Genomic DNA, 21,816 nt, shown 5'->3' with positions numbered 1-21,816 from the left:
ACACCATACTTCAGCTTACCCTACTCAACCCAAAGGGGTATCTTCAGTAGCATCTAAGGCACTAAAAACCTCTGATGTTGCTGCTCCTCCAAGGGGGAGCCTACATTCTTGCTCTTACTCATGAAAGGAAGGCAAAAAAGAGCAGGGCATATATGCAGTTTGTCCAGTAATTCTCACCCCACAAGCTCTAAAAACCCCAAGGGAACCGTACGGGGACTTAAGCTTTACTTAAAGACCCCAGTGCACTGGAGGAGAGCAGCATAACCCTACCTTGAGTAAAGGCATTCTACATAAGCCCTGCTATAACTAGCACTTCGTCTTTGCTTTTAGCACCAGACCATAGTATGTGACAGATAACAATGAGGGACACCCGCAGGCTTACTTCACTTCTTGCTAGCATTGTCCAACCAGGGCCATAATAGTCCGCCCTTCCAAAGGGGAACTATATCCCTAAACCTAACCCTAATAGCCCTATGTAACTCTATTCACCTTGCATCAACACTAATGGGATACCTAATAAGCAACACATTCACAGGGGAGTGTAATTCTACTTTAGACCCTAAGATAGGGGAGAATATGCTCAACCCTGGAAACAGATACTTCCAGGATATCAAAGTGGATCAGGAGAGATACAAGAGACAATCAGCCTCTGCCCACAGCCACTGATCAATGCAACTCTCACTTTAGGGGCAGGTGAAGGGGGCAGGAAGTCCTCAGAAATATGTGACCCGTCATGGAAACCAGGGACACAAGTCGGCAGCACAACATTTGTGTAAAATGAGAAAAAAGCGTGTTTTTTTTTTTTTCAAAATTGGTGATTTTCGTTTTTTGGAGAATCTGTTAGTTGAGATCGCAAAGAAGCCTCTCCGTGTTTGAGACAGCAGTATTGGTATATTTAAAAGCGTACATTTTAAGTTTAAAATCGGCTTGTTTTTCTGAGATTCTATCTCGCAGTAGGGGCGTGTCATTGTCTGTTTGTATTTCCGTACTGGAATCGGATACGCCGGCTTTTGTTTCTTTTGTTATTGCCCCCGCCCTCCAAAGGGAAGCGTGGCTACTTAATATGCAGAGCTGGCTCTGCTGGATTCTTTAGCTGTGGAAAAAAGTGGCGAATTATTATATTCAGAGGCAAACAGACGGTTACATCCACGAAGAAGACCCCGGCAAAGAGAATGTGTGCCCGAGATCTGCAAGAATACTTTTCTGTTCCCATTCAGTCGGTCACGTTCGACGTATGTCGGACAGACCGACGAATAGGAATCTCGCTAGAGAGGCCAATCTACTTCGAGTGTAACTAAACGAGCCAATGCACATTGGCATGCAATCATATGCATCAGCTGCTCGCCTCGCAGCGCGGGTATATAATGAGCAGCAGGTGCGTTGCATCTTCAGCTTTTCGCTTCGGAGCCGAACGGTGTTTGTTCCTGTTCTCTGCAAGCGAGTGTCTGCTAGAAGACGAGTCAAGCTTTTTGGTTGAACTTCTCTTTTTTTCCGAGTGCGGGCGAACAGCACAGCAGCGGGGTCGACGTCCTCTCTTTTTCTGTTTCGTTTGCCGTTTTTGAGCAAATAGCTGTTTGACAGCGTCAGAAGGCTGTTCTCACGGCCGGTACGGTGCGCTTTTGAGCGCTGAAAAGCCGTTTTTACGGCTGGTAAGAGTGAGCGCCTTCAAAGAGAGAGAAAGCACATGACAGGCTGCACACAATCCCTGTCTGTGTTGCGGTGGCCGTTCCCCTGCGTGCTTCAGCACTTCTAAAAGAGTAAAGTCCCTGAAAGAGCTTACACAAGTAGATTCGCGTCTTTTTAAAGACGACATCCTACTTGTGTTTCTGGATGCGATCGTTCCTGTCCTCACTGACGGCCACGATCACCGTTTCGCATGTCTGGGCGCGTGCTGAAATGATGTTCGTGGGTGTTCATGTTTTCATATGAGAACATGATCACGTCGACACGCCGGTCGTGACTCTTCTTTCTCCGGGAAGCTTGAGTCCCCTCTGTTGTTGGCCAGCTGCCGCTTGTGTGTAAAAGCACAGCCGTGGCTCTGCCCGACACTCTGGGAGACCGCGGAGATCAGCGAGAGCAAACCTCTCGCTCCTCTGCGTGTCGTGTGCCGTCGAGCTGCCGGGCTGCAGCGCGGGTTGTCTGGTGCACCAGAAGAGGTCTACTTTGCTGATATGGCTTGGGTGACATGAGGTTGAGGGGTTCCTTCGGGGAACCAACCCCCTAGGGCCCCTCCCTCTCTAGCGCATTGCAAGCTGTGCAGATTCTGGATTGGATTGCTGGTCCTTTTCATAGGGGAACCTAGCATTTCATTCAGAGCTCCAGCTGAGGGACAGACGTCGATTGCAGCATCGGAGAGAGTGCTGTTATGCTCTGGAAATGAGGGTGACGCTGCCCACTGTAATGGTGTGTGCTTATGCTGACTCAGATTCAGAGTTTACAGCCATGCTTTCCTGGGTCTTCCAGATGTGCATGGAAAACTTGACAGTATGGGGGTATATTGGTGCCATAAATATGGAATGCCAAAGGTGCCAATCTGCATAAGTTTTTCCTCTCTCACTACCCTCTTGGATGGGGTGGCTGTACACAGACCACACCCACCCTGCATGTGAGGCCAAGGCACTCTTTTTGCATGAGGGTAGTTCTGTGCTGGGGTTGAGCTGCGCTTGTTGACTAACCGTGATCAAAGTCACGGCGCAGGCCCTCAGCCAGACGATGTCCACCTCCGTGGTCCAGAAGTGCCCCCTGGCTTACCTTGTGAGGTGTGAGAGGTTGTCAAGCTAAATGCTTTCTCAATGCTCCCATCTTACGAGGTGGCCTTTCGGTGACACTGTCGAGGACTGAGCCCAGCGGTTCTCCTCAGTTAGTAGCGGATAGGGGAGCTTCCCATGACAAACCATTGAGTTCCTCTTGGGCCGCCCCTCAGTCTGCTCGTCGCCAAGGGTGTCGTCCCCTGCAAGAAACTCCGGCCCAGCAGGCTCTGCTGTATCCATTGCGGGGAGATGACGCCTCCCGTCTCTGCAGCTGTTTAACTGGTTGGTGAGAATCACCCCTGAGACGGGCGACCCAGAGATGGGTGGGGCTGCTCTTCCACCCCTGGAGGAGGGCCAGGTGGTAAATCCTTTATTGGGTTTGTTTCTGTTCCGCCACTGACCCAAGAGGCAGCGGTACCCAAATTTTAAAGAGCAGTTCCTCCATTTCCAGGTCTGAAGAGGGTTTGGAGAGCAGTGGGAGGAGAAAAACCTCACCACTCTCATCCCCCTCTTCTGTCGCCAGCGGACAGCAGCGAGCAGCGGGCAGCCAAAGCCTCGACTGCTCCCTCTGTCCATCCGTGGAGCCAGGTAAGTGTTGCCTAGCACACTGTGACGCCGCTTCGGGCCGCCTCACAAAGAGAGCCCCCCGAGCCGCGCCCCTGTGTTCCACCTCGCTGCCCTGCTGCGGGTACACCGGTGGTCCCTTTGGTCCTGCTTGTACGGTCTCTGCGAGCCGGGTTAGCGCTCCCCAGTCCGTCTCGCTGGCTCCTTCGGACCATCAGGGTCGGCTTTGCGATTCAGTTCGCCCGGCTCCCCCCCAAGTTCAGGGACGTCCTCTTCACTACAGTGAAAGATGCCGATGCCCCTGTCCTGCGTGCGGAGATCGCAGTCCTACTGGCGAAGGACGCGATAGAGCCGGTCCCTCCAGCCGATTTGAGGTCGGGGTTCTACAGCCCCTACTTCATTGTACCCAAGAAAAGCGGCGGGTTACGACCGATCTTGGACCTGCGAGTTTTGAATTGGAGCCTCCACAAGCTACCATTCAAAATGCTCACGCAGAAACGCATTTTCGAGTGCATCCGTCCCCGAGATTGGTTTGCAGCGATTGACCTGAAGGACGCGTACTTCCATGTTTCAATTCTTCCGCGACACAGGCCATTCCTGAGATTCGCGTTCGAAGGTCGAGCATATCAGTACAGAGTCCTACCCTTCGGGCTGGCCCTGTCTCCCCGCGTCTTCACGAAAGTCGTGGAGGGAGCCCTTGTTCCCATGAGAGAACAGGGTGTTCGCATTCTCAACTATCTCGACGACTGGCTCATTCTAGCACAGTCCCGGGATCAGTTGTGCAAACACAGGGATTTGGTGCTCAGACACCTCAGCCAGTTGGGGCTTCAGGTCAACTGGGAAAAGAGCAAACTCGCCCCGGTGCAGAGGATCTCTTTTCTCGGTATGGAGTTGGATTCGGTCGAGCAGATAGCACGCCTCACAGAGGAACGTGCTCGGTCAGTGTTGAACTGCCTGAATACATTCAATGGCAGGACAGCGGTCCCACTGAAGTTCTTTCAGAGGCTCCTGGGGCATATGGCGGCTGCTGCGGCTGTAACACCGCTCGGTCTGCTTCATATGAGACCGCTTCAGCACTGGCTTCACGGCCGAGTCCCGAGATGGGCGCGGCAGCGCGGCACATTCCGGGTGCCAATCACTCAGGAGTGCCGCCGAACCTTCAGTCCGTGGTCGGACCCCTTGTTTCTTCGGGCAGGAGTGCCCCTAGAACAGGTGTCCCGGCATGCTGTGGTGTTCACAGATGCTTCTGCCACCGGCTGGGGTTCCACGTAATACGGGCATGCAGTCTCAGGGGTTTGGACGGGACCCCATCTGCATTGGCACATCAATTGCCTCGAGTTGCTGGCAGTACGCCTTGCTCTGAGCCGCCTCAAAGGCCTGCTTCAGGGCAAGCATGTACTGGTCCGTATGGACAACACTGCGACCGTTGCGTACATCAACCGTCAAGGTGGTCTACGCTCCCGTCGCATGTCACAACTCGCCCGCCATCTCCTCCTGTGGAGTCGGAAGCATCTGAGGTCGCTTCGCGCCATTCATGTCTCCGGTGTGCTCAACTGTGTGGCCGACGAGCTATCACGAGCTGCGCTGCCAGGAGAGTGGCGACTCCACCCCCAGGTGGTTCAGCTGATCTGGAGAGAATTCGGAGAGGCTCAGGTAGACCTGTTTGCCTCACCAGAAACCTCCCACTGCCAGTTGTTTTACTCTCTGACCGAGGGGACACTCGGGACAGATGCACTGGCTCACAGCTGGCCCCGGGGCCTGCGCAAATATGCGTTTCCCCCAGTGAGCCTATTTGCACAGACCCTGTGCAAAGTCAGGGAGGACGAGGAGCAGGTCTTGTTAGTTGCGCCTTACTGGCCCAACCGGACCTGGTTCCCAGAACTCTCACTCCTCGCGACAGCCCCTCCCTGGCCCATCCCTCTGAGGAAAGACCTTCTTTCTCAGAGACGGGGCACTCTTTGGCACCCGCGTCCAGACCTCTGGAAACTCCATGTCTGGTCCCTTGGACGGGATGCGGAGGTTCTAGGTGACTTACCCACTGAGGTACTTAACACCATCACTTCGGCACGTGCACTGTCTACGAGACGTGCTCACGCCTCAAAGTGGAACCTGTTTGTCGAGTGGTGCTCTTCTCGCCGGGAAGACCCCCGAAGATGCTCGACCAGAGTCGTGCTTTCCTTCTTGCAGTAGGGTTGGAGCATAGGCTGTCCCCCCTCCACCCTCAAAGTCCATACTGCTGCTATATCCGCTTACCACGACCACTTAGATGGCAAATCTGTTGGTCAGCACGACCTGGTCATCAGGTTCCTTAGGGGGGCGAGACGGTTAAATCCTTCTCGTCCCCTCTCCATACCCTCTTGGGACCTCACTCTGGTGCTGAGAGCACTTCAGATTGCTCCCTTTGAGCCTTTGCTGTCAGCAGACTTAAAGATTCTGTCTATGAAGACTTTGCTGCTGGTGGCATTGGCCTCCATCAAGAGGGTAGGGGACCTGCAGTCATTTTCGGTCGACGAATCGTGCCTGGAGTTCGGGCCGGGTGATAGCCACGTGGTACTAAGACCCCGGCCTGGCTATGTGCCCAAGGTTCCTACCACTCCCTTCAGGGACCAGGTGGTGAACCTGCAAGCGCTGCCCTCGGAGGAGGCAGACCCAGCCCTGGCTTTACTCTGTCCAGTCCGCGCTTTGCGACTGTACATAGACAGAACCTAAAGCCTCAGGACCTCAGACCAGCTCTTGTCTGTTATGGAGGCCAGCAGAAGGGAAAGGCTGTCTCCAAGCAGAGGATGGCCCACTGGATAGTGGATGCCATCGCCCTGGCTTACCAAGCTCAGGGCGTGCCCTGCCCGCTCAGGTTGCATGCTCACTCCACGAGAGGTGTCGCATCCTCCTGGGCGCTGGCTCGTGGCGCCTCGCTGACAGACATTTGTAGAGCTGTGGGCTGGGCGACACCTAACACGTTCGCTAGATACTATAGCCTTCGTGTCGAGCCGGTCTCCTCCCATGTTCTCGCCACAGGTCAGAGGCACGGAGAGGCCCCGGCTTAGTGTCGGCTTGCTGCGCTACATGCGCTTCTTTTCTCCAGAGAGTCCCTACAAGGCAGACCCTGTCGAGTCCTCCGATATCCCTTCGGCAGCCGACGTGGCGGAGCGTCTGGCGCCAGGCCTATACTCCGTTGTATCCTTGAGAACCGGGTTTAGGCTGAGTTCCATATGTGTGACCCTACGGGGATCCCATATGGTTGGTTCCACGGTTGCTCCTAAACGAAGCCCGTGTCTTTCCCTCTAGGAGAACCTACCCTTCATCGGGTTGGAGTCACCCCAGCTCTTCCATATGTAGCACAGCCCTACAGGGTTAGTCCATATGTACTTCTCCACATAACTCCTTCGGGGAAGGATGTGGCTTCCGCAGCGTTCCTTTCCCAGCGAAGGGTACGCTTTCCCAGCGTTATCCAATAGTCTCACTGAATGGGTTTTGGGGAACAGCAGTGATCGACTCTCTCTGTGTTAGCCCTGTCCCACCATCCTCAGGCAAGGGGGTTCAGGTGGCTTACAACAGAGCGCTGGAAGGGGGCAGCTCCTGTGGCGCTTTGGTAGGGATTCCTATTCGTCGGTCTGTCCGACATACGTCGAACGTGACCGACTGAATGGGAACGTCTCGGTTACAAAGGTAACCCTCGTTCCCTGAAGGAGGGAACGGAGACGTACGTCCCGTCGCCACAGTCGCTGTACCCCGCTGATGCTGCCGCCTATCCGGTTCGGCTCCTCAGCGAAAACCTGAAGATGCAACACACCTGCTGCTCATTATATACCCGCGCTGCGAGGCGAACAGCTGATGCATATGATTGCATGCCAATGTGCATTGGCTCGTTTAGTTACACTCGAAGTAGATTGGCCTCTCTAGCGAGATTCCTATTCGTCGGTCTGTCCGACATACGTCTCCGTTCCCTCCTTCAGGGAACGAGGGTTACCTTTGTAACCGAGACGTTTCTTATGGGGTGAGTTTCCATAAAAATCAAAGTTTGTCGTTTTGTGTTCATTCTCAGAACATTTTCTCATGTGTCTATTGTTATTAGCTAGCTCAGGACAGTCGTTTTAATTTAATTTCTATAACGTGCTTTTAGATGGTAATGTTAGTTAATTACTGGCATTTACAATGCACATTATCCTTTATTATTAATAGTATGCGGTCCGATTTTTCCCGTTGCGTCTGTTGTTGCTATGCAACCATGCAGCTTTACAGGGGGTGTGGCTTATCTGAATGAGATGTAAATTAGCCCTATTGTCACTCCCAGCAGGTGAGAACAGGCGAGAACTGCACAAGTTTTAGAGGCATTTTCTCTCTTTTTAAATGCCTACCTTCAAATGGCCATAACTTCTCCAAATATTATCAGATTTCCATGTGTTACACATCGTTGGAAAGCTTGGAGACTACACTTTCAGAATCTGTGAATAATCCAAAATGCCCCAGAACCGACTTGTGTCCCTACTTTCTGTGAATGGTCACATATGCCCATCCAAACGAAAATGCATAAATAATAAGTAATCAAGTACTGGCTAACACCCACTTTGAAAAAAGTGAGAGTTTCCAATTCCTGCGTTTCTTTTAACCAAAAACCTGCTCCATTCCTGTGCCAATTCGGTAATGGTTACTTCGAAATCCTCCCTCAGGTGAGGTCCATGAATAATACTGTAGGATCCATATATCATCTACATCAATCTGGCCCTGGACCAAAACTCCAGAGAGGCATGCTGCCTCAAAAGACAGGCCTGGAGCCCTTGCAACACCTGTTTGTCTCAACAACCTCTTCAGAGCAGCACTGCTGAAGAGAGATTGGGTGGATCCCATGGTGTGCAGGTCCGAGGTGCAACACCTGACTTAAATTTTTTTCCCTTTCTTTTACAAGAAATAAGACAAGCGAGAGGTGAGCTCCCTTAATGCGGTTTAAATCAGTGAGCACATTCAGCTCCCTCAAGAGCTAAACGCTCGCATCATTGGCAAGGTGGGAGCCTTCACCGAGGATACAACATCAGGGGGAGACAGCTCTTAAGCAGCTCTTCAACTGGGGCATCCTTACATATCTTTACTACATAGGAGAGACTAAACTAGCTGAATACAAATTCCTTCATTATCTCGACACCTTAATGTGGAAATCTAGGAGGAATAAGGCTCACAAACTTTTATGCAGGGCAGCGGAGGAGGCAGATTAATATTATTATTTTTTAGTAACACCTGCCTCAACTCCCTCTGCATCCAATTCCTCAGAATTAGACACACCACATTAACAGTCAGGTTTTTAAGCAGCCACAGAGTGGCTTCCAGAACTGAGATAAAAACAAAGCTAGCAGGAGAAGCCCAAATAGGGGAAAACTCCCGTCAGAATCTTCCCAAATCTCTGCCTACAATCCCCGTGATAAATCCTGTCTTGCCACCTCGGCAGTCATGGCACCTGAACCGCAAAGTGCAAATGCTTGATTCTCTTCCCTCGAGAGAGAGAGAAAGAGAGAGAGAGAGACAGAGTCAAACAATGGTAGAGCTTCTCACAGCGAATGCATCACAGTGAATGCATTCAGCTCCCTCCAGTGCCGAACATGCTCCGGCATATATTAGATTCTTATTGAGAGAGAATCAAGCAATAACAGAACCTCCTACGGTGAATGCATCGCTATGAGTCCCTCCCATTCCCTCGAGAGCCAAACGTGTTCTGTTCAAACACTATATTATAGCAGGCTTAACAGAGCTTACTGCGAATGCAACGTAATGAGAGCACCCAGCTGTTATCTTACATGTGCATACAAACAAGCTCCTGAAGACAAAAAAGCTAATGAAATATATTACAGGCAACGTTTTATACTCACAGTTGCTCCGCTTGTGAATTCATGGACTGTCGTGAGCCAATGAATTGGCGTGTTTGGTAGACACGCTTCAGACAGAGGTCACGCTGATGGCATTCCCTATAGCATCAATATCAGATGCAGCATTGAAGTTCCACTTCAAAAGGAAACTTACTAGCAATATGACTGATGTGTCAAATATCTATACTATGTACCATACTTTCATGTTGCATGAATCGAAAATGTTCTGTCATTATCTGGAACATTGTTGGATATTTCAAAGTGCTGACTGTCATTTTGACAGATAACAAATTATACTTCCCTGCATTAGAAACATTCCAGTAAACACTGATGATAGGGATTAAAATTGAAAAAGGGAAGACAATTATGTTTTAAAGCTCCCGTGTCAAAACAATGGGAAAGAGTTATTAATGAGGATTTGGGAAGAAAATGAGAGATTCACTCTAATGCATTTCAGTCAGTTATTAATGGGATGTGTCATTAAATAAGGAGAGTAGACCACAAAAGTGCAGTATCTGTTGTCTGTTCCATATTGTTACATTGAAAAGGAATACACAGAACACAGCAGACTGAATAGAGCCGGTTAAACTAGTTACTGGTGTCCATGAATATACTGTTATATATGTAATATAACTGTATCTGAAAAGGTCTGTCCATAAAATAATATATGTTTCAGAGAGCAAAATAAAAAATGTGATGCAACCATTTAGGCTAGGTATGTGGATAGCGGTTTACAGGGGTACATTCTGAAAGACAGCACATTTCAAGTACTGTGATTTAGAAATGTGATTCTGACTACAAATACTGCAATAACTTGAAATAAATGCAAATAAATGCATAGGTCTAGACTGATTGGATTAATGCTGTAATTAAACTGCCTGTTTTGTGTGTATAATCACCTGTGTTGAATGGAAGGGAGTAGATAAAGGTGCCAGGCACCTGTTCAGCAGCCCGTTTGTACCACAGAGGAAAATGATCAGCACTGAACACCACCTCCTTATCCTCTGCTGTCAGGAAGTCTCTTACAACACACAACACACACATTACCTCATTATTACAGGATGTTATAAGAAGGATGTTAAGCTGATAATAGCGGACATGCAAAGAGGGGCAGTTTAGATTTATTTTTTGGTAGCTTTCTTTATTCTTGCAACAAAAATTACATAAAAACAGCAGTATGTTGCCAGTGTTGGGGAAGCTATAATGGTATGTAGTTTGCCAAGCTACAAAGTTACGAATAATAAATAAAAGATAAATAAAAACGTTTGCAGACAAGCTACTTTTTTTTTTTTTTAGTTCCCTTTTAAGTCAGTCACATCAATGCTTTACTACTTTCTGATGCTATGCAAACTCTTCCCAGGAGTAACAAACACTGAAGCAAATAACACAATGCCAATGCCAAGCTATTTTTGGACTTGAGGGCCTTCTTTAGGACACTGAAAAAGTCTCCATTTAAGATGATCACTCAGATACACAAATACAGTAACTGACTTGAAAGGGTTACAAACATAACCTTGTTTCCACGATAGAAGGGAAGGAGAAGCTGTGTATAGTTGCCACACTACTGATAAGTCCCTGTTTAGAAACTGAAGTGGTTCCTTCCTCTAGCAGAAAATCCTGAGTAAGAAGACACTGCACTCCTGAGTCTGGTGATGCTCAGATAGAGGGTGGACTGTCAAACGTCATCTGAAATGTCACAATGTTGTATAGCTTCAGAGATCACATGTGGGGGGATTTACCATAGTGTCAAATACTTATGCAGCATCTTGTTCTCTTCTTTCAGGGAACCAAGGTTATGTCCATAAACAAGACATTAGCTATACTGCAAATTACTAGGAAATATTATTAATATCACATATGAGTTTGAGGATCATTTAGGATGAAACTGATTCACTATAATAAATTCTAACATTGCATAAGAGAGGGAGGTCTTTGATGGAAAACGTCTTAGGTTATGAATTTAAACCGGTTCCATGAGAAGGGAATGAGATGCTGCATCATGGTGTTGATGCTATGGGAATGCCTCCAGTGTGACCAGTGTCTGAAGCACATATGAATACATTCCAAATCTATTGGCTGACAAAGCTCAGGTGATGTAGTGTAGTGCATCACCCTTCTCAGGGAACCGGGTTACATTTGTAACCTGAGGAATTCCCTTTCGAGGGAACTTAAATGCTGCATCAGGGTGTTGATTCTATGGAAACATTAATACCCCAGCCACCATACTGACCAAATGCCTGCCCAACCAAGCTGTGAACTAAGATAAACACGGGCCTAGTGAGCAAAGAATTATTAACCCAAAGGAAACAGCTGCTTGTACCTTTCCACACAGTTTTAAAATCCATGTGATGGGCATGGTTTTTAATCCCCGGCTAAGTAGTCTAATGACCTCAGACAAAAGACCAGACCCTCTACGAAAGTCCCCCCTCAGGGGCAAAAACCATTCACATCCTGGTAAGACCAAGCCCCATGCTTCAAAGAAGATAATAGGTTCTTAACTATCTATGGTCTTAAAAGAAAGCAGGGCCATAGGACTCCTACTTTGTTTGCCTGCCTAACCAAGCTGTGATGGCAAAGAGACTTTGTGAGCAAAGTTATTAATCCAGAAGAAACCAACCTGGGCTTAACACCATGCCTAAGCATTTCATTTCAAAAGTTTGCAGAAGGGACTAGCCCACCACAACACTAAATACTGATGGATAGAGCTCTAGCAATCTGTGTGCTCTAATGACCTCAGTCAAAAAAACAGACATGGGCACTTAACTAGCGGGGCCTCAACTACTGCCTGTAGTTCTCAAAACACCTGCCCACCCAACCAAGTTGTGAAAGGCAATCACAGACTTAGTGGACAAAGTTATTAACCCAGATGGACCTAAGCCTGGGGTTACCACAATGTCTAAGAATGGGATTTTAAAAGTTTGCAGAAAGGTCTAGCCTGCCTCAACACAGAGTTACCAATAGAGAGAGCTCTAGTAATCTGAGTAGTTTAATGACCTCCGTTTAAAAACCCAGATCCCATGAGATAGTCCCCCCTTATCTCATATTTTTCTGAAAAGTCCTTAGAAACAGAGTATTGGGGAAGCATGCAGACCTAACCTTGGTCATGCTTACAGCATAATGATTGCACCATCTGCAGGTGGTGCACCATCCCTGAGCCTCTGTCCCTGTTGAGAAACTGGAATCTATGTGCTGGTACCCCGCAAGTGAAGTCACCTTTATTTATAAAGCGCTTTATACAATACAGATTGTTTCAAATCTGCTTTACAGTGATAACAGGAAAATTATTCAATATTATGCAAACAGAGTATGTTTCAGCTTTACAGCAGCTCTAAAAGAAAACAGTGTCACTGAAAGTCAGTTCAGTATTGATTCAGTTCTGTTGTAAAGATTAACTAATTTAATAATTGATGATTTCATCCATAAAGCAGTTCTGCAGAAAAAAGTTATGCCATTGTACAGCTCAGTTCAGTTCTCATACAATACAAAAAGACACAGTGTCAGTGCAGTCAGATCATCAATATTGTTGAATATTAAGTGTCCCCAGTGCCCCTCAGGGGCCAGACCCAAAGTTTCCAAATCTCTGGTCGTGGGTAAACAATTGACCCCCACACACTTGGGACAGAAGTTCTCTCCTAAAAGGAAGCTCCCAAAGAGTGTTGTCCAGGTGAGACACCAGATCTGAGAACAAGACTTGGGCTGGCCAGAACGGAGCCAGTAATAATGGAATCGGTCTTGTCAAACACTCACTAGAACTCCCAGGAGCAGAGTGATCAGAGGAAAGGTGTACAGACAAAGCCTCGCTCACATCTGTACCATGGTGTCCAGCCCCAACGGAGCTGAAGGTGTAAGGGTGAACCAGAGGACACATTGGGTCAACTCCTCTGAGGTGAACAAATCCACTTTCACTCAGCCATACCTCTGCTAGGTGGACTCCACCTCCTGCAAGTGGAGCCTCCATTCCCTGTGCCTCACCCCTTGCTTCAACAGGATGTCCGCTCCCAAGTTGCATGCCCTAAACTGTAAACTTCTCTCAGAGAAAATAGTCTGTATTCTGCCCAGAGCAGGATCTGCTGCACCTGCCTAAAAAGGGGGATCAATGCCATGGGTTGGCCGGCCATTGAGAGCTGCACCCCTAGCCTGTGAAAGAGGCGTCCATCGTAAGTGTCTCGCGAAAGCAATCTGGGCCACACACTCCATCTGATCTGCTGGAGCCTTCAACAATTATGCCACATCAGGGCAGAGATAGCCTGCTAGCGTCTCTTCAATGTGGCAGAGGTGATGATGCGAAATGAGTACAGGTTCCTCCATGATATCGACACCTCGATTTGAAGATCAGGGAAAAATGGAAAGTTTCTTGTTTCTTCTTGAAAGCGTTCATCCAACTTTCTACAAGGTACTTCTTTGGTACTTTCATTTCTTGGTGGCCAATGTAATTTAAGCTTGGCCATGGCCCGAGTAACTACCTTCAGCAGCTCTTCAAAAGCTGGGGAGAGGGACGATGCAGACTCAGAAACCCCTGCTTCTATTTTTTTTAAACCAAATACATATTCAAAATTAATTCCCTGAAAGTTAAATGCAGTCAGTAAATCAACCATACAAGGTATTACACAGCCTGGAGGATATACCGAGTTCCTCTCACTATATGTGGAAAAATCACCATATTCCAATATCCTGCACTCTTCATGCACCGGCACAATCCACACGGTGCCTCAGAAAACGTGTGAACCGAGTGCAGCAGCCTGACTTTTCTTCCCTTAAGAAAAAAGCCAAATGGGAATGGAGCTTAAACTAAAATCAACCCTGCCTTATATTAGGTGTCTTTAACTACTATGTACATAATTATAATATTAACATTTAAATGAATCATTTAATCATTGTGTACATACATGTTTTTACATTGTACTTATATTTTTGAAAATACCTGCATGTATCTACAGCTTTAGTTCATTTCTATAATTATATATACAATTACACTGACATTTCCCTACACCTTAACCCACTCTTAATCCTATCCTTACTGCCAAACATGTCCTAACCTTACCAGTATCCCATCCCAATAGCAGCACAAATGTTCTGCAATGCAATATGAACACAGTAAGTACATTATACTTATTTTTTTATTTTTTGATGTAAGTACATAATATTTAAGGACACCTAATATAAAACTCGATAGTGCACATTCATTATTTATTTTATTTTAATAGGTCTCTATTTGGATCATAAGAATTCAGAGAGCGAGCTTCCAGAATGGGACTTTGAAGTAGGAGAAATAGCATGAGAAAGGGGGACACCCGTCTCAAGCTCCACTTTAAAAAATTGAATCTGCAATCTCTCTCAAACTGCAAATGCCTCTGCAAACATGAGACCCAAATCATGTGGCGCAGATGTCTGACTCTCATCCATTGAGAAGAGAGCCAGATGGGAGCAGAGATTCCTTATTATGAACACTCACAATGAACACAATAAACACAGTCAGCCCCTTTGAGAACAGACTGACTCCACTCCCAAACAAACAACACAGAAAATGTGTGAGTTGTCACTTATAAGAAAGCATGCATGGGGACACACATCTCTTAGATTGCTTGCTTGCCATTGTTTAGTTTTCCTATCTAAACAAAATCAGTCAAACAGTAAGTACAATTTGACAAACTTTAACACTGAAACAGACATCAAGAAGCCTGGGATTCCATGATGTAAGTGTGTCACCTGACCTCTGTCAGACAACAGAATTGGCATGTTTTCACACATGCTTCAGACACCGGTCACACTGGAGGCATTCCTATAGCTTCAACACCATGACACAGAGTCAAAGTTCCCTTGAAGGGGGGCTTAGCTTGTTACTGAAAAGGCTACACTGTTTTAAAAGCAGCAGAGCCACTGTCACACTACTGTAATAAATGTAGTTAAGTTAGCTGCATTGCTACTTTTCATTAGTTACTCCACCAACACTGGCATTTACAGTCTCTTGCAAAACATTTATTACACATTAGTTACTGTTTTGCAATTGCTCAGTATAGAATTAACGCTGTAATATAGACTCATGAGAATTATGATTTACTTACTGATTGGTCAATTGGTCTGGCATCACAAAAAGGTTGATGCGTGATAGTCCGGTTCGAGTGCCGAGGTAAGCTATCTCCACCCCTTTATCAGAGTTCCTACCAGAACAAAGAGAGAACCACAGGAAACACATAATGAATAATGAAGTGTATAAGGAACAATTTCTAGAATTAAGATTCGGTAACACTTTACTTATAGCCTTTATATACAATGCATTAGAAAAGTAATTTTAATGCATTAATTATGCTATGTAATGCACCTTACAATGCATTGTATGGTCTCAAGAATAATGGTAGTATAATACATTTATCTGTTCACTGAACATACCTTAATAAAGTACAATGCATTAAAATGCACGACAAACAACTAATTTCAGATGTAAAAAGAAATTTGCAAATATTATAATGTATTTTCACTTTGGTTGCAATTATTTATGAAATTATATTATGCAATTATTACAATTAGTGTAGTCAAAAGTACCAACTTCGGTACAAAGTTGGTACTGAAATTTGAAAAATGTGACGATAATCTGATGCTTGCTTTTAAATTCTCCTGTGTGTATTTGTGTTGGCGCTCAGTGAAGGCGTAGGCGCTCAAAGATGTCTATTTACAACATGTTTTTGAAGTGTTGATCATTGTACCAATCACAGATATTTTTATTTTTGGAATAATGTGTACATTAAGTCCAGTATTTTGTATTAAGAAAGTTTGTGCTGTTCTTACTCTGATTTATTAAGAGCGAGGCTGGTCCAGTACGCTTCCAGTGGTGCCGTGACCACGGCATCAAACAGAACCTCCTGGATCAGATCTTTATCACCTATCAAAACAATCATAGGATACTATACATAAGACACTAATAAAATATATCTACCCCACACATACAACATGCTATAATATCTCATTATGAGCATAATGAGCTCAAGGTAGGCATAAGAAATGCTGCCTCCCTATGAAATTTAATCCAATGGTGTTGCTGTTCTGCTACTTTAGAAAAATGTATTTGATATTTAGAAGCAGAATTTCTAAAAAGAACTTTTACTTTTAGAAATTAGTAGTTATTTTATTTTTGTAAATAGAATTTAGAATTTAGTCATTTTATTTTTGTACAGTCATTCATTTGTATAAAGATTAGTTCAAAGCAGGATACATGTATATTGAACAACACAAAGACAAAGGGGAGTCATCAATGTTAGTGTGCATATGCACTCAACTCACACTTCAGATGTGGTTCTCCATTAAAATAGAGTTTAATGGCATCGATCTGAGATAGGAAATGATGTTCTGGATGTTCCTCTGTGTTACAGTATGTCCTGAAATGTCAAACCAATCAGTCACACACATGCAAACATCATACACATACTGTAGACACCGATAAGGCACAGAATAAAACCTCTAAAGACACTACTGTACCATTCATCTGCTAACACAACATCTGGATGCTCCAAATCATGTAGTCCTGAAAGAGAAGAAACACTCATCATGCTTAGTGCTGCTTCAGATTCACATAATCCTTGATCAGCAACATTTGTTGATGAGGAACATCAACATTAAAGTTCAGTCCTAGGACTCTGACATGTAATCATATTAGTAATCATATACTACAGAATGCAAGCTTTTTAAGATTAAGATTAAGATTTTAAGATTAACAGCTGCAAACATATGCACTGGATGCGACCGTTTTCGCGTTGCATCATGGAGCAACAGCTAGAAGCTGTCTACACTGGACACTACAAATCAACCGTTGAAAATCCATTTGTCCTTCGTATCATATAGAGCAAGCACTTTAAGTAGGTCAGAAATAGAAAGGGGCATCAGTTTTCCATCATCATGTCACTTTGCGTTAAGCCATGCCGCATACAATGTAGACAGCATCACTGATTATAATGGGTTCTATCTGCTTTTGTTGCATCGCATCGGCCACTTGCGTCTGGTGTAGACACAGTTTAAGGAGCCCAAAGTGTGCCAAGAAAATATCCCCACACCATTATACCACCAGTAGCCTGAACTGTTAATACAAGGCAGGATAGATCCATGCTTTCATGTTGTTTATGCCAAATTTTGACCCTACCATCTGAATGTAACAGCAGAAATCGAAACTTATCAGACCAGGCAAAGTTCTTTACAATCTTCTGTTGTTCAATTTTGGTGAGCCCGTGTGAATTGTAGCCTCCGTTTGCTGTTCTTAGCTGACAGGAGTGGCACCGGTATGGTTCGATGTTTTGTGTGTTCAGAGATGTTCTTCTGCAGATCTAGGTTGTAACAAGTGGTGATTTGAGTTACTGTTGCCTTTCTATCAGCTGGAACCAGTCTGGTCATTCTCCTTTGACCTTTACCAATTGCCAATCACTGGATTTTTTCTTTTTTTTTGGGGGGGGGGGGGTAATTCTCTGTACACTCTAGAGATGGTCGCGTATAAAAAAATGCGAGGAGATCAACAGTTTCTGAAATTCTCCGACCAGCCCGTCTGGCACCAACCACCATGCCATGTTCAAAGTCACTTAAATCATCTTTCTTCTTTTGATGCAAAGTTTGAACTTCAGCAGACCATGTTGAATATGTCTACTAGTTGCTGTCATGACTACTAGTTGCTGTCACGTGACTGGGCTGATTAGATATTTGTGTTAATGAGCAGTTGAACAGATGTAGTTAATAAAGTGTAATATAAGTGTAAATCACAGCTTAAGCTTGCACATTCACATATGGAAACATATGCAATCAGTTCCAATGAATTTCAACATACATGAGCCTTTAACACATTTTTAATTTCTCAAAAAAACTCATTCTGTATGCTTTATAAGCCTTTTGAAAAGTGGGGACATGGGGTAATGTCCTCATAAGTTACACTCTCCTTGTAATACCTAGGTCATACCCATGTCATTATATAAATTTGTGTCCTGATATGTCACAAAAACGCACACATACACACACTCAAAAAAACAAACAAAAACAGACAAGACACATTTATTATAATGAATCAAAGGAAATGTCTCTTTAAACCTATAATTACCTTCTTCAACAGATATATTTCCTCTGAAAAGATATTTGCCATGACCTCTGGACAGGGCCACTCCTAAGCTGAAAACAGGGAGAAATAAATCATACACTCAAAAAAAAAAAAAAAAAAAAAAAAGGTTTTAGCTGTTTGTTCAGTTTACTTAATTAAAATGAGCTAAAGCAACACAAATCTTTAATTTTCTACTTAATTGCCATCAGTACTCAATTTTATTTCATCAAATGAAATTATATTTGTAAAATGTTAACTTAATCCATTTGTAATGGGACTACATTCATCTTTTTTTTTTTTTTGCATTGACTGAAACTAGAAATCCACTGCCCACACTCCTTAATCACCTGCACCTGCAAGCTATTACCCTCATGATCTCACTTTCCTCACCACAGTGTCTGGTCTCATCACTACTAGGACTGCTACCTTATGTTATCACTAGAACTGTCTACCCTCGCTGTTGTATACACAGCAATTTACCCGGCTACCTACCTGTGCTACTTACCTGATTCTGAAACTAGATTATCTTCCCCTTTCTTCAGTCTTCAGTCATCTGTCTTCAGTCATCTGTCTCGCTCATCCTGTGATTCTCATGATCGTCTTAACCTGCAAACACAAGACTGAGCAGTGACAATAAGGCTAAGCCTCTTGAATTTATCAGACTGCTTCATCTCTCACCTGTTATCCACATCAGCTGCCTGTATCCATTCCTGTAAATAAGCTTACAGTTGTGTTCCACTTATACCTGTGTTGTTGTCTTCTGCGGTGAAACAAAAGTATGGTTTGGTTTGGATGGTCACCTTTATTAACAAATTCCATCGGCTGCAGCAACTTTTCCTTTAAAGAAATATATCAATTATGTTCTATGGTTGTGTGGATCATCTTATACTGTTGAGGAAGACACCAGTTCCACTCAGTTGCGTTCTGTCCAGTCCATTCCAGCCATCCTGGCATCAGAGATTTTGTCCATCAAGCCAACAAACACCACAGAACTCCTCCCAAGTCCTTCACCATCTTCACTCCCCATGCAAAATCAAGAGTCCCGTCCTGCCAGGAAGTCTGCGCCAAGGTTTCCTTTACCCAGTCTGTTCCAGTGAGTTATCTTTCCCAGTCTGTTCCAGTAAGAGAAATTTACCAGTCCATTCAAGTGAAAGAAATTCACCAGTCCGTTCCAGTAAGGGAAACCCCAGTGTTCAGTCACAAGCCTGTTCCAGCCCTGAAGTGCAGTTATAAGTCCATTCCAATTCCAAAATCTGCTTCCGAGTCTGGGCCTAGTCCGGAGACTATTAGAACCTCAGTGCTTCTTTTCACCTCTGCCCAGAGGAGGCGGCAGAGGAAGAAGAAAGGGTCCTCTACTGGGCCAGTCTCTGACCACAGCCCAGTGTCTGTAATTCCAGCCCCTGACCACAGGCCAGTGTCTGCTTTAGCCCCTGACCATAGTCTAGTGATGGCTCCAGCCCCTAAGCACAGTACATAGATGGCTCCAGTCCCATCTGTTTAATCCCATCCCAAAATTCAGTCACAAATCCACTCAAACCTTAGAAATCAGTAATGAGTCCGTTCCAGCCTCAGCATTCAGTAAAGAGTCCACTCCAGTTTCAGAGTTTTGTACTGAGCCCATTCCAGCCCAAAAGTTTGCATCGGAGTCCACTCTATCCCTTGAATATAAAGTGGAACCTACTCAAAATTTACCTCCAGTCCTTGAATCCGTACGACAATTTCCCCCAGACCAAGAAACTGCTTTAGATCAGTGTCCAGTGCAGGCTCCAGCCCCTCACCAGAGTCCAGTGCCCGCTCTCATTCCAGAGCTTAACCTATTGCCAGCTATCATCCCAGAGATCCGCACATGGAACCCTCTCCTACCGACTGCTCTCCCTATTACGGCGCCGGCCATAATGTGTGTTTGGGCAGCACACTGCTCTCATGCTCTTATAGAAGTGGAGATTATTCCCAAGTCTTCTGTTTGTCTAGATGCAACCACAGAGGTCGTTCCCAAGTTTCCTGTCTGCCAAAAGACTATGAGGGAGATAGTCTCCGAGTTTTGAGTCTTTCCAGATGAGACCATGAAGGTTGTTTCCCAGTCTTCTGTCTGTCTAGATGCAACCACGGAGGCCTTTCATAAGTTTCCCTTTTGCCCAGAGACGATCAAGGAGATCGTCCCTGAATTTCCAGTCTGTTCAGATCCGTGCCCAGAAACCAATCATCTAACCATGAGCACTTGGGTGAGGGCGGGGAACATACTCAAGGCCACTGCTCGCAGCAGCCCAGGCAACACGGGTGCCAGCTCAGCGTCAGACTTAGACTGCGCTACAACACCCAAGGGTGGCAACACAGCCGAGTCTTCAGCATCAGAAGGCATACACCCACCCGCCGATGCTGAGAGCGATAACTCGTCATCCCTCTGAGAAATTAAGCTCACCCGTAGGTGACCCACCTAACTCATCCAAAAACTCAACCAGGGGAACAGAACGTGCTGGGAAATGAAAGGTTCATGGCGAAAGCACTGCCATTTCACCCCCTAGATCGCTCCCTGAGTGATTTCCGCCGAGGCCTTTTACCCAGAGGTAGAAGACCAGGATGGGAAGTGGCTGAGGAGGCTCTCAGTCTTTTAAAGACATAAGAGAGCCGCGATCTCAACTTTCCAATGGTCATGCTCTTACAGTGAGAACATGAGCCACCCACAAACATTGTTTCAGCGGGGGCATGGCCAGAGTACTGAACACAGTGTCCATTGGAGACAGAAAGAAATCGCCTGCATCCAGTAGGACATGGATGTAACGGCATCTTTAAAAAGACGCAAACAGCCATGTAATGCTCTTTTAGAGGAAATCCCCTTTTTTTTTAAGAAATTTTACTCTTTGAAAAACCACCAAAGCACTAAGGGTACCATCAGGCACATATCCATGCACACTGGAAAAGAAAGACTGCTGAATCGTGCTGTAAATCCAGAATCAACAGAGGTGACTGGTGACAGATTTGCTTCTCACAATGAGAAGCACTGCTATGGCTCCAAAGAACAAAGCTGAGGTGCACTGCAAGCCAATTTCATTGGCCTTTCCTGATACTCTCAGAGGTGATTGGGGCTCTCAAGATCGAATCCCCATATGTCATTTACAACACAGGGTCAGTGACAGAAAGTGAACTGTTTTTTATCTTCATGTAATGGAGATCAGAGAGAAATGGACTGTGCACAATGATCTGATAATGCATTTCAACACTAATGTTGGACCTGGGCTATATATGTTGTTTAAAATAATGTTTTTGGAGCATTGCTGCAGTCAGTAGTAAGCAGAAAAGCTACTGGTTCACTGGGAAGCAGGTATGAGTGCAGCCTTCTGTCTCATTCTCCAAGTGTTTCTGTTGTTCTACATGGTTCTATACAAACTATAAGGGCAAAAAATAAGAAAATAAATAAATGAATAAATAAATCTCACCTGAAGGGAGTTCCTTTGATGTCTGTGTAGTAGTAGTCATTATGTAGAACAAGCACACGCTTCTGAGACACAGTCATAAACAAACACATAAACACTATAAGAAAATGAAAGAAAAGACCTTTCAAACATATTTTTATTACTCATATATGTGT

The 21,816-nt window shown here is 45.3% G+C and overlaps 1 protein-coding gene across 1 annotated transcript in view; it reads right to left on the bottom strand.

Moving 5' to 3' along the window:
- The window catches only part of cacna2d3a (calcium channel, voltage-dependent, alpha 2/delta subunit 3a), a 136,511-nt gene that overhangs the window by 34,172 nt on the left and 80,523 nt on the right, over nt 1-21,816 (bottom strand). The window contains exons 20-26 of the mRNA XM_067395540.1: nt 21,665-21,726; nt 18,234-18,301; nt 16,637-16,682; nt 16,442-16,536; nt 15,950-16,043; nt 15,229-15,324; nt 10,066-10,187 (exon numbers count right to left, since the gene is read on the bottom strand). Coding sequence (XP_067251641.1) covers nt 10,066-10,187; nt 15,229-15,324; nt 15,950-16,043; nt 16,442-16,536; nt 16,637-16,682; nt 18,234-18,301; nt 21,665-21,726 — 583 coding nt within the window. The remainder of the gene's footprint in view (nt 1-10,065; nt 10,188-15,228; nt 15,325-15,949; nt 16,044-16,441; nt 16,537-16,636; nt 16,683-18,233; nt 18,302-21,664; nt 21,727-21,816) is intronic.

Source organism: Chanodichthys erythropterus, chromosome 9, assembly GCF_024489055.1.
Source record: "Chanodichthys erythropterus isolate Z2021 chromosome 9, ASM2448905v1, whole genome shotgun sequence".
Taxonomy (NCBI): Eukaryota; Metazoa; Chordata; class Actinopteri; order Cypriniformes; family Xenocyprididae; genus Chanodichthys; species Chanodichthys erythropterus.
The sequence above is the reverse complement of the archived record's forward strand: the minus strand, read 5'-3'. Positions and strand labels throughout refer to the sequence as shown.